At 41.4% G+C, this 18,194-nt stretch overlaps 1 protein-coding gene across 1 annotated transcript; it reads left to right on the forward strand.

The window, feature by feature from the left end:
- The first annotated feature begins 1,713 nt into the window (after positions 1-1,713).
- On the forward strand, positions 1,714-17,047 carry LOC115253996 (protein O-GlcNAcase). Its single transcript, XM_029857874.2, has 5 exons — positions 1,714-3,122; positions 13,557-14,401; positions 14,473-14,546; positions 14,768-15,291; positions 15,872-17,047. The coding sequence occupies exons 1-5, from the start codon at positions 1,967-1,969 to the stop codon at positions 16,699-16,701; spliced, it is 3,429 nt and encodes a 1,142-aa protein (XP_029713734.2). The 5' UTR covers positions 1,714-1,966; the 3' UTR covers positions 16,702-17,047.
- The last annotated feature ends 1,147 nt before the right edge of the window (positions 17,048-18,194 follow it).

Here is an 18,194-nt window from a genome sequence, read left to right on the forward strand (position 1 = left end):
TAAGCCCAATGCTTTCACTACTGCATCCTGGTCCCAATCAATGCCGTTCGAATCAGGTAACGCCAGATTTTCCCTTGGAACTCCTTCTAGTACTTCCGGGCGGTTGGAAGCCCACTTTCGCAGTTTGAATCCACCGCTGATCAATCATCATCGCGTCAACTTGCCTTCTCAATTCGATCGCCGATTCGACGTCTTCTGCTCCAGAGATAACGTCGTCCATATACACGTCCTCTTCGATAGTTGGTGCTGCTAAAGGAAACTTGTCCCGCTCATCGGACGCCAGCTGTTTCAAGGTCCGAGTGGCAAGATACGGGGCAGATTTGGTGCCGTACGTCACGGTTAGAAGTTCGTATGTGGAAACCTTCCCATCTGGTGACGTCCACAAAACGCATTGTAGAGGAGTGTCCTCCAAATTCGTCCAGATCTGCCGATACATTTTCTCCACATCAGCTACAACCATCACCTGACGAATCCGACTGCGGAGAACGATCGACCTGAGATCTTGCTGAACGACTGGTCCAGCATACAGTGCATCATTGAGTGATACACCCGTACGGAGTCAGCTTTGAGCATCTCAGCTGATATGCGATTGACCTCTGGGGCTCTGTTCGATTTCATGCTACGGATGGCTGTTTCTATCTCCTGCACTGATGGAGCTTCGGTGTTGACACAGGTAATGCGTCGAACCCTTGGCGGATCATGCTTTTTAGGTGTTGATGACGTGGCCGACACTTGAAAAATGTTTCCAAAATGCTCGAACCAGCGTTTCAGCTGGTCAGCCGGGTCGGTCAGTAACTGTCCAGACGTGTCTTTCACGGGCATCGTAGCATTCATCTTGGTCCCACTAAGGCGTCGTGAGACATCGTAGAGAAGACGGATGTCGCCTGTGTTTGCGGCTTTCTCGCCTTCGTTGGCTAGGGAGTCCGCCCACGCTCTTTTGGCTCGTCTACATGAGCGTTTCAGTTTTTTCTCGAGAGCCGAGTAGCGCTAACGGACTACAGCTTTGGCTCTTCGTGTTTTCGCTCGCTCTATCGCGGCTTTGGCGTTCCTTCGCTCCTCTATCTTCCTCCAGGTATCATCTGTGATCCACTGATTTCTTCGGGTGTGTAACTCACACATATTATTCCACCGATTCGGCCCCATTAAACCTAATGCTAATTCATGTGTCAATGCATTGTAAGGAAAAGGAATTAAATTAAAAAAAAAATCTGTATCTTGAACTTTATACTACATATATCTATGTGTACGTAATATGTATCAAAAAATCATGGTTAACATAAAAATCTGTTTGCAGATTTTTTTTCCCCAGACTAAGCCTGGAACACATAGCGTCCGTATCGTCGAGGTTTGCGTTTTTTGGCAGTTTTCTCATGGAAAATGTGTCAAACTACTGTCACGCACATGCAAACGTATGCATTGTGTGGGACACTATAATTACTTCACTCATGAATCCGGAGCATCCCCGAGGGTCCACAAGCCAACGTAAAAACATAGCCACAAGAGGACAAAGTCGGCCAACTTAACGGTACGCAACCCCTGTCAAGCTGTTTATTTACAAATTTTCCATCAGCCACCCCTCTTTTACGAGGGTTGTTCGTTTACGTTTTCCGCATTTTCCACCCACGAGTAACACCGCACGCACACATCTTCATTTTTGCATGCCGCCGCATCGACCAAAGTATCATAACAATCACATTGCACTTACACAACCGCAACTAAACGTCAAAGTAGTTATTTTCCGCACCAGTCCAGATTTTCACGCCGTAACATAAACACTCCATTAATTTTCGAGAAAAACCGAATAAAACTAAGGTTTTTGTAGTTTAAATTTATGTAAATTGAATTCGGTGGTGCAGTGGAATCAAAAACTGTAGAAATATCCGGTGAACGGATTTGTGAAGTCGTAAAATTCCTAACATATCGTGTGTGAAGCTTTGTTTGGACTGGTGCCCACACATAAACAACAATGGCCGAGACTTCGGATGCACAACATCCGTCGCAGCGATCGTCGCCGGTTTTGTCTGATAAATCCGCTGGCGGTGGCAGTGCCGATTCCGCTTCGGGCGGCCAGCAGACGGGCTTCATTTGTGGTGTGGTCGAGGGTTTCTACGGCCGTCCGTGGACTACCGAGCAGCGGAAGGATCTGTTCCGGAAGCTGAAGCAGTGGGGCATGGATTCGTACATTTACGCGCCCAAGGATGATTACAAACATCGAGCTTACTGGCGCGAACTGTATACGGTCGAGGAAGCGGATCACCTTACGGGGCTCATTACGGCTGCTCACGAGCAGAATATCAACTTCTATTATGCCCTTTCGCCGGGACTGGACATTACGTACAGTAGCAGTAAGGAGATAGCTATTCTCAAGCGAAAGCTAGATCAAGTTTCTCAGTTCGGATGTAAAGCCTTTGCCTTGCTGTTCGATGATATCGAACCAGAAATGAGTAAATCCGACAAGGAAGTGTTCCAGAGTTTCGCTTACGCTCAAGTCTCGGTAACCAACGAAATTTACAACCACTTGAATTGTCCACGGTTCCTGTTTTGTCCCACTCAGTACTGCAGCTCCCGAGCAGTTCCGACCGTGAAGCAATCCGAATATCTCAATACGCTGGGTTCTAAGCTCATTCAAAGCATCGACATCATGTGGACCGGTCCGAAGGTTATCTCGAAACTGCTCACCGTCGAGTGTATCCAGGAGATAACCGAAGTCATAAAACGCCCCCCGGTCATCTGGGACAATTTGCATGCTAACGATTATGACCAGAAGCGTGTCTTCTTGGGACCGTACTCAGGTCGATCTCCGGAGCTCATCCCACTGTTGCGCGGTGTCGTAACGAATCCCAACTGTGAATTTCACGCTAATGCCATAGCCATCCAAACGCTAGCATTCTGGAGTAAGTGCAGTGCGGACACGAAAATTAGTTCGTCGATTTCGTCCGATATCAAGCTGGAGACGGAGAACGAGGAAGGCATCTGCCAGGAGGATGCACCGGCCTTCTTGTCGGAGAATGTGTACCATCCGAGGTTGGCGCTGAAGAATGCCATTGCCAACTGGCTGCCGGAGTTTTATCAGGAGAAGGAAGCGTGGGGACCGATCAGCAAACCGCAGCCAGCTCTTACAAGTAAGTGTGATCAAATATAGATCGTTCTACCAATGTTAGCCCAAAAAAGTATGTCATGCTGAACTCAGAGTTGGCATCAAATCCTTCCCAACTAAGCTGAATATGATGAAGTTTCAGGCAATTTGGCCGACACAAATCCCTCATGACGAAGAGAACAAACCTGCCGATGATACCCTATGTCACCCTTTATAATTTTTAGAAAATTGGGGTATTTTTTTTTTTTAATTATAAACTTTCACAAGTTCATCTGGAAAATTCGGGGAATTTTATTTTGAATTATAATTAGACACCCTGTATTAGTTCCCTTATTAAGCATGTGGCTCCCATTTTCATCCTACGATAAACAAAGGATTGAAGCGTTGTTCGTTTTGTTTCTTATTTTTGTTTTTTTTTTGTTAGAAGTGAGCACGCATGAAAACAAAAAGAACGGAATCAATCGGTACGATCGGTACCGTAATCGCTTGTATTCGAATAGGATGAATTTGGGAGGGAGCATGAGATTACTGATGGAACACCTACCCTACGTGTTAAGGGCTGTTTGGGCCCGTATGAAGTTGATCATTAATATTAACTTCTTTTCTCGATCATCCTAGATAGCTGTGTAGTGTCGGTAGCGATTGTCTCAATTGGCTAAGAATAACACTACGGACCGCCTGTTCTGGTGGTAAGAATCTACCAACAGGTGACCGCTAATTCATGGTGTGATGCGGCTTCATGCTTACCGTGCCTAGGAATGAATGGCTAGAGGGGTCTAATAAAAACCTAACCGCAAACGGAGCCTGTGGAGTACCAGTGCGCCCTCCACAGTATGTTGCCCTTACTGCGCTAACCGGAGCAATGATGCAGTGGACCTTGTGTTTCACCGAGACAATCAGCTGCCCTTCTTTAGTCTCACTAGAGGCTAAATAAGGGCGGGATTATGAAGATGTTGTTAATAAGTTTAAATTTTCACCTATATGGTTTCGCATTATGCGATTTACAGAGTGTATTCTGTGTATCCTCGCCTTTGGCGTTTTCCAATCGATACCGATTTGGTTTTGTTGCTGTTGTTCTTTGTTGTGCTGTTGTTGCGAAGAGTTTAATCTTGCCTAGTTTGGATAGTGGCTACGGTTACGATAGCTCAGATCAATCTTCAGCATAAAAGAACACCAACAATCAATCTTTGCAGACTTATGCAAAATGGTTCAGCCCAGTGGCCTTGGTTCAAGAACCTTACTTCCGTAAGGGGAATTTCTATCTAGGAAACCTTGTGAACCCGGTGTTTGCTACTTTCAGTAATCATGAAATGGCAAATTCGCGTGTCATGCCTCGAGCCTGTGTGCTTGTCAACAACGCAATAGTTGCTACACTCATCTCTGAACTAACCACCAGAGATGTATGTGCTATCGCAATTGATGTATCTGTTTCAAACCTCAACAGGAAATACGTCTATTGTTCGGTTTATTTACCGCATGATGAACCATCCCCTACGGATGCTTTCAAACACGTCATCGCATACTGTACTTCAAAAGGCCTTCCGCTAATTGTTGGAAGTGATGCTAATGCACACCATATCATCTGGGCAGCTCAGACATTAACTTGAGAGGCTCCAGTTTGATGGAGTACTCAAGTAGTACAGATCTTGCATTACTTAACATAGGCAACCGCCCAACCTTCATGGTATCTGGTAGAGAGGAAGTGTTAGACATAACGCTTTGCTCTAGTAGAATCAGTCACGAGCTGACCAATTGACATGTGTCAGATGAAGAATCTTTATCTGACCATCGCTACATCTTTTTTTGAACATTTAAATGTTACTTCGCAATCAATGCGTTTCAGGAATCCCAGGTCAACAAACTGGGATCTTTTTACTGATTTGGTTGCGGCCAAATTTCATAGATATTCACCATCCATTGACACTCCAAGTGATTTAGATGATGCCGTTGATACTACAACGACCTTCATCATGGAAGCTTTTGAAGAAGCATGTCCTCTACGGTCTGTGAAGATCACAAGAGGAACCCCTTGGTGGAACTCTGATCTGGCGAAACTCAGGAAACAATGTAGAAAGAGCTGGAAAAGACGACATTCGGCTGGTTCGGAGGCTTTCAGGTCGGCTCGCAAGGCCTACAGGAATGCTCTCCGGTCTGCTGAACGATCCGGCTGGAAAAACCTTTGTACAAATGTTTCCAGTTTGAGTGAAGTCAGTCGGTTAAATAAAATCCTGGCGAAATCTAAGGATTTCCAAGTGAACGAACTTCGTTTGCCAAATGGCGATCTGACTTCCTCTGATGAGGAAGTTCTGGAATGCTTATTCAGCACACACTTCCCTGGATGTGTGGATATTACATCTTCGGATGAACCTGATGTCTTTTCTTGTAGTTACGATTCCCTGGCTTCGGCTCGGAGTATTGTAACTATAGAATCGATTGAGTGGGCACTTAATAGCTTTGCTCCTTTCAAATCTCCTGGGGCAGATGGGATTTATCCTATTTTGCTTCAGAAGGGATTTGATCATTTCAATCATGTTTGGAAAAAAATACTTGTTTGCAGTTTTGCTACAGGGTATATTCCCAAATCCTGGCGGGATTTTACTGTGAAGTTTATTCCGAAAGTGGGTCGTGCGTCGTATGAAGAAGCGAAGAGTTTCAGACCTATCAGTTTGACCTCTTTTCTTCTGAAATGCTTAGAACGCATTGTGGATCATCACATCCGTGATGTTCATCTGGCCAACGTGCCTCTTCATGTGAACCAACATGCCTACCAATCTGGTAAGTTCACTGTGACTCTTTTACACAAGGTTGTTTACGATATCGAGAAAGCTTTAGCTCAAAAGCAATCTTGTTTGGGTGTTTTCTTAGATATCGATGGTGCCTTTGACAATGTGCCTTTCGATGCCATATTTGAAGCCGCACGGAGTCATGGCATATCTTCAATGATTTCCAATTGGATTCATCAAATGCTCAAAAACCGATACCTCTTCTCGATATTGCGTCTAGCAGGAATTAGGAAATTGAGTGTTTCTGGATGCCCCCAAGGGGGAGTCTTGTCACCGCTTTTGTGGAATCTCGTAGCAGATACTCTATTGAGGCAACTCAATAATAGCGGTTTTCCTACTTATGGTTTTGCCGACGACTACCTAGCTTTGTTAGTTGGTATGTGTATCACCACCCTTTTCGACCTGATGCAAAGCGCCCTTCAGGTAGTTGAGGGTTGGTGTTGCTAATATGGCCTTTCGGTTAATCCGAATAAAACATCTATTGTTCTTTTTACGGAAAGGCGAAACCGTAATGGCGTTCGACCTTTGCGACTCTTTGATTCCGAAATCGATGTGACTGAACAGGTAAAGTAAGTTGGAGTCATTCTTGATTCCAAGCTTTCCTGGACACCTCACATTGAGTTCAGAATCAAGAAAGCTTGTATGGCCTTCGAACAATGCCGGCGAACCTTTGGTACAACTTGGGGTCTTAAACCCAAGTATATCAAATGGATCTACACAACTGTTGTTCGGCCAATATTGGCCTATGGATGTCTTGTGTGGTGGCAAAAGGGCGAAATGAGAACGATCCAACCAAAGTTAGGCCATCTGCAAAGGATGTGCTTAATGGCGATGTCTGGAGCGTTCTCTTCAACTCCTACGGCAGCGCTCGAAGTTCTCTTTGACGTTGCTCCACTACACATTCATCTCAAACAAGAAGCACTTTCTTGCACTTACCGTCTACGGGTACTCGGTCTACTAGAGGAAACTCCTGTGAACCGCACATCAACACACACCTCGTTGTTTCCACTTTTGGTGAATTGGGACAAAATTGTCCTTGCTCCAAGTGATCTTACAATAGGTTGTCCCAAAAATTGCACATGGTCAAAAAGTTTGGGGGCTCACCCTGCAAATGATAGCTAAGGGTGTTAGAAACAAACTTTTGTATGACGGAAACTTCCAGAAATGACGTTTAGAGGTCGCCCCGGCGAGATTTTTGAAAAATGGCCATTTTTCATAATAAATTTCATACAAATATTTTTTACCGTACAAAAATTGGCAATACCCACTATTTTTATATTTTTTGCAGTTTGATATGGATCCAAACTACTTGGGAAAAATAATTAACGACATGTTTTGCAGGTAACTTTTTGATACTGAATTTTTAAATTTACTAAAATATGCCATTTTTTTATATACTTTGCATTTTACCCATCATAAAAAGTATCTGAACCTTATGCTAATTTAAAACAATTTCCATAAAAAGATCGGAAATTTTATGAGGAAAAACTTTGCCGAAGACAGCATGGCGTTTTTTCTATCCGTTTTAGAGTTATTCACAATTTGCTATTTGGTGAAATTTGAATTTTTTGGTATTTCTCTAAAATGTCACATAAGAACTTCCCAAAAACACATACAAAGTAAAAAATCACGTATGCTCAACAAGTTTTTATCCTGATTGTGTTATGGAATTATGGTGACATCATTATTTGATTTTTGTTTTTTTTTGTTATTCAATCCCTTCATATAGAAATTAATTGGGAAAGATTTCTTAAAAAGCTAGCTCTCTTGACAAGCTTCGTACAGCCTATTGATTTTTTGAAGATGTTCTCCACAAAATGTTGAGCCATATTTTCGCGTTTATCTTACTTTCTTGTCGATATTCTCAATTATTTTTCTACATAAAGACGTATGAGTCCTGGACCAGTGAAACAGCCCTGGAAATAGTGGCAAAGTGCATAAAGGCAAATACGTTGATCCATGTAAAATTCAAATCGCGATTACGAACATCTTACGTACCAATTTTTAGATACTAAGTTCCAATTCAAGACATTCTGAAAAGCAGGACATGTCTTTTTTACATCTACTGATTTGAACTATCTTATCAACAACGAAAATAAGATACACCGAGGCAAATTGAAACGGGTGGGATGAGATGAACCAGTGAGTTAACGTAATGTTATACAAGGTTAGAACAATTTGATTACCATAACACATACACGGCATACAATAAGACAAGGTAGGGTATTATTGGTAAACAACAGCATAAACAAGTGACGTCATTTTTATCGTCCTATATGTTGATCAAAATGATAGGGACTACTAGAACGTTTTATTCATGTCTTTGAACGATTAGAACAACATCATTTAACAATAAAATCAGCATGTTTTGCGGAATGTATCACCTTCTAAATGGTATAGAAAATGTGCCGTGCGTTTGATTGTGTATTATGCTCGTATAAGCCATTTTACGAGACGTTTCAGAACAGCTGATCGCAGCAGCGGCGTCAACTGACAGAATTCCACGCACGTTTGTTTTGCTGGAATATCGTGTAATTTTTGAAAAGGTACTTGTTCGACAAATTGCAGATATGAGAAATTTGAGCCAAAATAGGCTCAAAAGCTGTTGTAGAAGCAATACAAAACTCAATAAATTATCAGGTATTTTTTTCGTTGCGATTCACTCGTTAACTAGCGAAAACAAATTAAATAAAAATTTCTAATTATTGTTTCAGCCACTTTCAAAAACTACGTTTGACTTGCGCGCAGTCATTAACCATCATCAACCGGATGATGATTGAAAACGTAAACATCAGAGCGCGTACTTCTGTCATTTGATTAGCCTCGTAAAATAGACTATAAACCATTGTCAGTACATAACCGTTAAAAATGCCATGGCCTACCCGAATAAAAAATACAGTAGAAAAACCGAATGTTGTATTGTAACAGTACTATCGCAGACAGACGTTCTAGCTCGAACAAATTTATTCAAATTTTCTATGTAAATTTTCACTAGCGACACCTAGGCAACCGATTGCCACAGTGCAGTTGACAGTTTGAGAAACCACATGCTTCCAGCCGCTTACTTACCACCCAATTCACCACCTACCGAAAAATAAAATCAAAACAAACACTGTCAAAATCATTCCTACATTTGCGTCACGTCACATTTTAAAGATGTGAATCTTATATTAATTTTTTTGTCAATGTTGTGTAATTCGTATTTTTTTAGATTTTTACTTTTTTTGCGATTGCAATATTTTACGAGTACTTCAAGACTGAAAAAAGTTAGGTCTTTAGGGGGCAACTGTAGCAATAAATTTACGAAAACGTCGGTGAAACCCAAAATATAGACATGTAAAACCACTGCTCCGAGGTGTTTTAGGAAGCAAGGTTTCCAAAATAGATCCCAATTTCTTAAACATCTCCTGGAATAATTATCATATCTTTCCCATAAAAACATCTGTCCTCAACGAACTCAGGCAGATGGGTATTGAGTATGTTTTCAGAATATAATCGTATAATCAACAGAAGCATGCACAATCATTGTCAAATAAGTGATTGAATTGTTAACCTATGAATGAAATGACATTTCTATCGTTAAATTTCCTCTGGAAAAATAATCTTTGGTTTTGTTAAGAAACGTTTTTAATTTTTTCTACAGAACTCAATAAAAACTTTCAAGAGGTTTTAGAGAAACTCGTGTACACCAAAATAAACAAGAAACTTCTTTTTATCCAATTGATGAATATTGTATACCTCTCTGGAGAAACAATTGAATCGTTTAGTTGTTGTTGTTTTTTTTTTTAATTTCAATTGTTTTGCATTTATCAATAAATTGACAAAACAGTTTTATGCTTTTAGAATGGCAGCTCATATAGAAGAAAATATCCCACAAAAACTGTAAATCTATTCTAAAAATAGTGCCAGTGCACCAAAAATCATGAAGTTAAGGATTTCGATTTATTCTCAAGTCAAATTTCAGATTATGAAGTAATCTCGATACTTTTGGTAACCCAATAACAACTACTCTAGGACAACTGTGTTTTATATAAGTTCGTTGAACAAAATATATATAGTGCTTCGGGATTCTTGGGGGGCCCCCTCAATCGGGGGGCCCGGGGCACTTGCCCCCATTGCCCCCCTTAAACCCGGGTCTGGGTACACTGTATGGTGCAGGAATGGTTTTCACCAAACACCCTATGGTTAGTTTCTATCCGGGTACTGAGGCATCTCAAAATGGTACCTAATTATAAAGTTTCTCGCTAGTAGGTACCTTTCTGTATCAAAGAAAATGGATTTGTTAACGGAAACAAAAATTCAATGAATGATGCCACCATAATTCCTAAACACAATCAAGACAAAAACTTGTAGAGAATACGAAGAACGGGAGGAGGAAGGAAGAGGAGAAGAGAGGAGCTATCATTTGCAGGGTGAGCCCCCAAGCTTTTCGACCATGTGCAATTTTGGGACAACCTATCTTACAATTGCTTGTAATTTTCCATACAGGACATTTTCCACGAAATTCCCTTCCCGGGAAGAGTGGATCGAAGTGTTGGGTAAAGCTTCAGATTCACACCTGGGCTGCTACTCAACACAGACAATACTGGAATAGATTGGAGTCATGTCGTCAAACCAAATTGTATTGTACCGAGCCATCTCCAAGGGTGGCGAAGTATCTTACAAATCTGTCAAAGCAGAATTGCAGCTGTTGGCAGGGAACAGAATGGGAATCTTATTGGACACCGGGTTGTCAGCAATTCGCAGAACGCACAGTATAATTTGTGGTTATGAGCAGCTTTAAACTGCAAAGAGGTTTTATTAGCATACTAGAAATCTATTACAATGTTTATTGCTTACACTTTCGGTGTTTCCACACTCTTAAAATGCATTCTGTAATTCCCGACGCAACAAACGATCTACGAATTCTGCAATTATAATATTGAGATAATAATCTATTCCATAGTGTACAAATTATATTTACTTTAAGCTTCTAATTTAAGGATGCATGTTGATTAGAATTCACATATTTATAACTTGTGGAAAAGACTGTAAATATACAAATTTTCATTATTTTCATGAAGCTTACTAGCATTTTAGTTTTAACTCACTATTATTTATCAATTAGTTTAAGTAGGATATAAAATTAAAAAGGTTTAATCAACATTTGAGCAAACTCACTCCACACTATACTTCTGACATAATCTATTCTTCTTCAATTCTATTAATCATGCTATTCTTCCAATTAACTGCCCTGCTGTCAACCTACTGGCAATTGACAGCATTTGCATGACAAATATAGTTCACATATGGAGTTCAGGCAGTGCAGCCAGCGGCAACAGCAGCATTCTGGTCAAAGCATTGACTGGCCACTGCTGACTCAGCTATCACATGGTGAATATTCAGCAAGCTGATTTATTTGCATGTGATAGCTGTCAATCCTATTGTGGAACTTCGTATCATTTGATATGTAACTGTCCAGTTTTTGCGCAACTGCGTTTCCGAGTATTCGGTAAACACTTATTAAGTGAAACTGACTTCAGAGACCTGAATATTCAGGATATTCTTTTGTTCTTAACCCGCTGTGGTAAAGAGCTATAGGCTCTCTTTCGCTCTATGCGTTATTACTGTGCCCTTTTCAGGGCGCTGTTTAAACCCATTGTGGTTCGCTTATGCGTTAGTATCCTCTTCCAGGATACTTTTCCTATTTTCCTACCTGTCCTTATCCCCATCCTCATCCTTATTTCCTTCCTTTTCCCTCAGGTAGATGATGAAATAGGCTATTATTTTGGCGATGGCACAAATGTCCCAAATGGAGGATAACGTGCCTCTGGAGCCGGCCTTCTGATACCTGATACCCTATGTGTTCCAGAACAAATTCTATCAAAATTGTGCTACGTTTCCCCGAACGCCGTTTCCCCGAATAACCCTTTTCCCCGAATGCCGTTTACACTTATGCATTTATGCACGTTTTCTCAAAAAAAAAAAAAAAATGATGTACCTACTATAAAAAATTAGTAGATACTATTTCACTATTTCAATTTTCTTACTCTTTTAGTAGATTTTTGTAACTTTTTCTAGGGTAGGTAATCAAAAGAACCAAATTGCGACTTTTCGAAGTGCAAATTTTGAGTGATTTTTTCTCCCACATGGATATAATTTACAACGGCAAAATCTTATGTACATGAAAGCCACGGGTATAAGCTTTCTGTTCAGTGGTAAAAAGTTTGTATTTGCACCGAATTTCATTGAACAATTCGAATATTTCTCAACAATGATTTTAATCTTAATTTGAACCATCGTAATCATAATTTGAACCAATTTTAATCTTAATTTGAACTACTGGCGGCAGCAGCTCGAGCATCTCCCACAACAGCCAATTTCGTGCTGAACAATAGAAAACACATGGATCTGCTAATTCCCATATGTTACGACCTGGAGTTCGGGGTGGCCGGGAGATATTACTGTCTAATTAAACTCTCAGGCGTAACGAATAACAAACACATTAAAACGTAACTTCATTTACATAAAAGACTACATTACAAACACGACACGTATATAAAACGGCGGTTACAATTCTTCTAATTAATCTCTGCGATTGTGCATCGACCGAAGGCATATATTACAATGCTATCGGCGAGCACGCAGAACGGCGAGAGCATGAGAGACTTTCCAATCCAGTGGTTCTCAACATCATAACTATTTTTCATTAGGCAGTGGAATTTCAGCTAAGAATGTTCTAAAATCTTCAGGAACTTGGAAACTAAATTTGTAATTTTTCATCCCCCAAGAGTAAACAAAACAACCACTAGCGCAGTCTGCAGGCCAACACTGGAAGCTCGCCCCCGATTACTAGTTCAAATTTAGATTACAAATGGTTGCCTGAAGAAGCCATTTTGTGATGACACAAGAAAAGGCCTTAAGATAACATTCTCCAAGTAAGAATTACTTAAATTTAATTATTTTATGACAAATAATGCGAAATATTATTCGGTTGGTCGATTCTACGATAAATAGGCTTTCATTTGACGTGTTCACATATTGCGTGTGATACAATGCATGAGCTGTACGAGTGCACCGAAAATGTGCTTTCTCTGGGGGGAAATGGGTGAAATTACAGTGATTTTTCAATATGCTAATTCAGATAACCCCCAATTGTAGAGGCGCTTGGTGAGATAAGGAGATAATCGTTTGTTTCGGATCTAAGCGCATCTGAAAGAGAATTAAAATTTCTTTCCAAAAAGTGCTTGTTTGTTTCTCTACGATGCGGAATTCGATATGAAAAAGTGTAAAAAGTGCACTTTGCCTATGCTGCACCATGTGAAATTTTGGAGGAGTCACGTTTTTCATAGGGTTCTCATTCCTGCCACCAGATGCTGTGGGATCGTAAGCTTCCGTTGGAGTTGCCTATTGCCTGTTTTCCATGACAAAAACGCTTTTTTCAATGCTTTCAAAGCCCATGTAATCAAGTTATATTACGGAAAGCTGTTTAACATCTTTCTCGGAAAAATATTTGCATAAAAAGTACGTCGTTTTAATGAATTTCGAAATGGTTCAAATTAAGATTACAATTTGACTAGTTCAAAGTTTGATTTCTTACCCTATCTGATTTTTTAACATAATAAAAAGTTTGTAACTATAGAAAAAAGTTATACTGAATAAATACAAATACTAATGAAGATTTTGCTTTTTTTTAGTGGTCATGCCGATCATCCCCATCATACCTTCCGTGAACACCTGCATGACTCTAACTTCGACCAACACAACAACCACCACCAGTGCAAACACCATGGCAGTGCCGGAAGTGAACACCACTCAGCTGCAGCTGTTCGCCGACGTTTGCAGCACGGTGACAAGTGCGCCGGAAAACGTCCCGGCACCCATCATGAACTCACTGGTATCTGCCACCAAGGTGATTACCAACGAGTCACTTCCGAATCCGGTGGCAGCTGCCGTAACTAACATGGCCATCCCGACGACGATTCCGATTTCGAGTATTCCAGTGCCGATCATGAGTATCAAGGCTGTTGACGGAGTAGAGGCTGCGGGAACCAAACTGGAGTCGGCTGACAAACAGAAAGTGGAGAATAGTGAGGATACCGCCGATCACGACGTTAAAGGGAAACCGCTGGAAGAGGATGCCGTAATTGAGAATGATCTGGAGCAGAAAAAGTTGGACGAATCCAGCGAGAAACGAAAATCGTCGTCTTCTGAGATTCCCCTAGTCGAAGAGGAGATCGATGGCGAAGAGAAGGGCGACGCGGAAGTGAAAATGCTGGATTTGGAGGAGAACGAGGTCAAAATGGTGGATGCCAGTGACGCGAATGTGGAGAAAATGACCGATGGTGAGGAGGTAGTGGTGAACCGCATCAAGATCAACGTCGAAGACGAGGATGTAAAAGTGGACGAGGTTTTCAGCAGTACGAATGCTACGAGCGGCACTACCAGCGCGGAACCGATGGAATGTGGAAGTAACCTGACCTCGCCGAAACACGTGATGAAGACGCATTTTGATGATGTCGTTATGTCGGAATCTACGTCGGTAAGTGAAAGGATGATGAGGATTTGGGGATGTTTACAGAATGGTAAACAATTTTTCATCAAATATTTTAGACTTGTTCCGGAAGTATGCAAGTAGAGAGTTCGGATACTTCTTTAACTTCCAACGCAGAGATGATTGAAGTCAAGTAAGTATTGTATTTCGTTATAGTTGCAGCCAAGTATAAGCCCAGCTTCTTTTGAAATAAAATTCAACAGCGTTATAAAAACTTTGCGATGATGTTTCTAATCTTCAAAATTTATCTAACTTGTTGTTGGCCAAAATGTAGATACCTATTTGATTTCCCGTGAGAACTTTGGTATATAGTTTATTCCTCAGATTTATTCATTTGTTTAACATTGTTTGCAGATGCCCCAGCGACAAGGACATCACAGCCACCGATATTATGTTGCTTTGTGATCTATTTTATCTACCGTTCGAGCACGGTAGCAAAGCCCTCCAACTTCTCACGGAGTTCTACTGGCTCAAAACCAATGCCGTCGTGTTGTGCAAACAACGCCATCGTAAAGCGAGTTCCAGTTCTAATCAATCCAGCTGCACCAACTCCGAAGACTGCAGTCATCTGAATGGCACAGTGGCAGGGGCCGTTATCACTGCGACGAACCATTCCAGTGAACTCAAGGATGGTTGCAACAAGAGTGAAGTGCAGGAATGGATCCGACGTTCGGAGTCCTTCGAGAACGTATGTCAAAGCATCTTCCGGCTGGCACGGAAAATTGCACGCTGTTCTAACAAGGAGCTTTGCTACGATTTGTTTTCCTACATTTGGGATGTTGTTGCTGTGCTATCGCTGCTGAGTGCTTATGTGAAGTGGCTTTCATTGGGCCATTTTCCTCCCAACATCAACTCGCATACACAAGGAGGATATACATGTAAGTCAATGATATCGTATCGAATGGCTAGTTTTTGCTTCGTAAGTTTTGGAGCTTAAGGATAGGACAAGTAATGATTCCGTATGAAAACTACTAGTTGTTCGCATATGGCTAGTAGGGGAAAAGTGTGACACCTCCGTTGCGATGTTATATATTTCCCTTCACCGGCATTTATCAGATCTGTTGGTATGATACATACTAGTAAAATTTGTAATTAGAAGGCACAAAATGTTGTTTATTGACAGATTGACAGATGAATTTGTGAAAAAAAGAAATCGCATTCTGGTGGGATTCGAACTAGAGGTCACTAGAGGTGATTTTCTTCCATCCTTGTTTCCTTCAATTTGTCAATTAACAACATAATGTGCTTTGTAATTACAAGTTGTCCAGTATGCTTCCGTTATACGCATTCATATTAATCAAATCATAATCCCGCCTTTCTTCAGCCCCAGCGATTTCAATAAGCATTTCAGCGCACCATTTGATTATTCAAATTTGTGCTTCGTTAATTCTTCACCTTAAAGGTTTAGTAATTTCAACTTTTTCTAAATCGATTTTCGTTTTCTGATCTACTTTACAGGGTTCAGCAAAGGATGGAAGGAAACATTCATGTCCGGCGATCAGGAGCCATGGGTATTCCGCGGTGGACTGGTGGCTGATCTACAGCGCCTCATCCCGCTGGATGCCGCCAACGATCTCTTCCTGTATAAACTTCCTGAAACGTCCGCCGTTAATCTGTACACCTTCCGGCCATATTGCTACTCGGACGAAGCCAATCTCTACAGTGTGTGCTATCGAACGATGCACGATGGCGATGAGTTCGTCGAACGATGCCCGGAAACCTTAAGGAGTGTCTTGGCTGATCGGTACCTTGGTCCATTTCTGACGCTTGCACCGCAGTTTTGCATGGTGATAGAAGATAATCATTCGGAGATCGTTGGTTATGCTTGTGCAGCACTGGATGTGAAGAATTTCATTCGTAACCTCGAACAATGCTGGATACCGGAAATGTGTCTAAAGTATCCAATGTCTCTCTTGGATCAACTGAGTTCATCCGATGGAAACGAATCGCCCAAAGAAACGGATAATCAATTGTTGCAAATAGTTCGTGACAGTATTACGTATTTCCACAATTTTAGCGAAGATTACCCGACCTGTGTGATGAGTTCCCATCCGTCATTGATGAGCTGTCGAATTTTGAAACCGCACATTATCGAGGACGAAACGATGTGCAAACGAGTCATCACCCTTTTGCTGGCAGCACTGCGAACACATGGCTTTTCCTTCGGGACGCACGTTTGCGTGAACAAAACGGATCGCTTCATGTACCAGTTTTATGCTAAGCTGGGATTCGTGGAAATTTACCGCGATGAATATGATCCGTTTCTCTACATGGGGCGAAACTTCTGATAGGCGAAGAATCTTCCATTGCCGCGTAAGGTTTGATGTTGCACTTTTGATGTTTTGCCGGATTTGGTAAGTACAGAACTCAGCTTTTTCTTACCCTTTCTTTGTGAGCCGATTACTCATGTGGATTTTTATGGTACGACTAGAAACGTATGTAGATCTAGTGAAACATAGTATCATAGGTATCAAATGCTTCTATCTGATTTTCGTATTCTATATCTTTATAAAATTACATAGAAAACAAAATGAAAATCTTGACGATTTACCTTACGACCGAACGACGGTGGCAGTATAAATGATAAGGAAAGGCTTTGCGAATGACCGTAATAAACCGAGCTAATGAAATTAATGGAGATTTCTGATAGTCAGTGAATATATCACATTCCTAAGATTCTACGATTCGAATGTTTTGAAAATGTTTCTTCAAATGCGTACCCGGTTGTAGCCAAAACTTGCCCTAAGTAAGTGAAATTTAAGACTGTGGATTTCAAAGTAAATTTCTAGACCTCCAAGCGTATAGTGGTGCATCGCCACCATATTTTAAGAGCTCGCCTGGAAGTTGATTTGCACCAGCGCTCCAGAGGCTTAGTTGTTTTTCATCCATTCAACTTTTTCCTCAATCCGATGGAGATCAAAAGCTGGAAGTATTTCATATTCCGCACGTAGGTACTCCTAGATCAGTTATTGCGCCACGCTCGGTGTTTGTAACAACGTCGCCATTAAGATGCTCCCAGCTCTCCACCACCTCAACATGAAGACTTGTGGTACGAAGCCACTGCGCGAGCAATTCAGCTTCTCGTAGAACTTCCGTGTGCCATGTGCCGTGTGCTCTTGCATCGTTCCGTGATCTCGTTCTTCCTACTGGCGCTTCTTCCTCCGGAAGACTGAGTTCTGCCTGTTCTGCGCCTATCTAAACGCACCTCATTTACCAGATTGTGCTACTTTTCCCCGAAAGTCGGTTCCACGAATGTCGTTTCCCCGAACGCCAGTTCCCCGAAGAGAATATACATTACATTCTTGTTCGAAATGATCACTTGCCACAAAATATTCGTGATCCTGTTAGCTAGGTTGCTCAAAAAGTTAATTGATCACAATTTGACAAGCCGTTAGGGTCAATTTGGTTCTTGAAAGAACGAGCAACAATGGAAAGAAGCAGGCATATTACCATTATTTATTCAGAAGTGTTTCAGCAGGTATGAGGAGCACTAGAACTTGAAAGAACCGCCTATAAAATAAAGAAGGGTGTGATTCGGGGAAATGGGTCATTCGGGGAAAAGTTCCGTTCGGGGAAACAGCATTCGAGGAATCGGCGTTCGGGGAAACGACATTCGGCGAACCGGAATTCGGGGAAAAGTAGCACAACCCATTTACCCTCGTACCGTGCAAGGCGTAAAGTGATACATTCAGTGTGTGGATTTTTATCGCGAACCACTGAATGGTCCATGCTCAGCAAGTGATACATTCGCGAATGTAACATTTCATGAACCAACATGATC

The sequence above is a fragment of the Aedes albopictus genome, chromosome 1 (genome assembly GCF_035046485.1).
Source record: "Aedes albopictus strain Foshan chromosome 1, AalbF5, whole genome shotgun sequence".
NCBI classification, from domain to species: domain Eukaryota; kingdom Metazoa; phylum Arthropoda; class Insecta; order Diptera; family Culicidae; genus Aedes; species Aedes albopictus.

What these genes read in the sequence shown, in the direction of transcription:
- LOC115253996 (XM_029857874.2), top strand. Translation starts at nt 1,967, where the DNA reads ATGGCCGAGACTTCGGATGCACAACATCCGTCGCAGCGATCGTCGCCG. An exon ending in ACCGCAGCCAGCTCTTACAA is followed by an intron (nt 3,123 to 13,556) that starts GTAAGTGTGATC and finishes GCTTTTTTTTAG; the next exon opens with TGGTCATGCCGATCATCCCC. An exon ending in GCAGAGATGATTGAAGTCAA is followed by an intron (nt 14,547 to 14,767) that starts GTAAGTATTGTA and finishes CATTGTTTGCAG; the next exon opens with ATGCCCCAGCGACAAGGACA.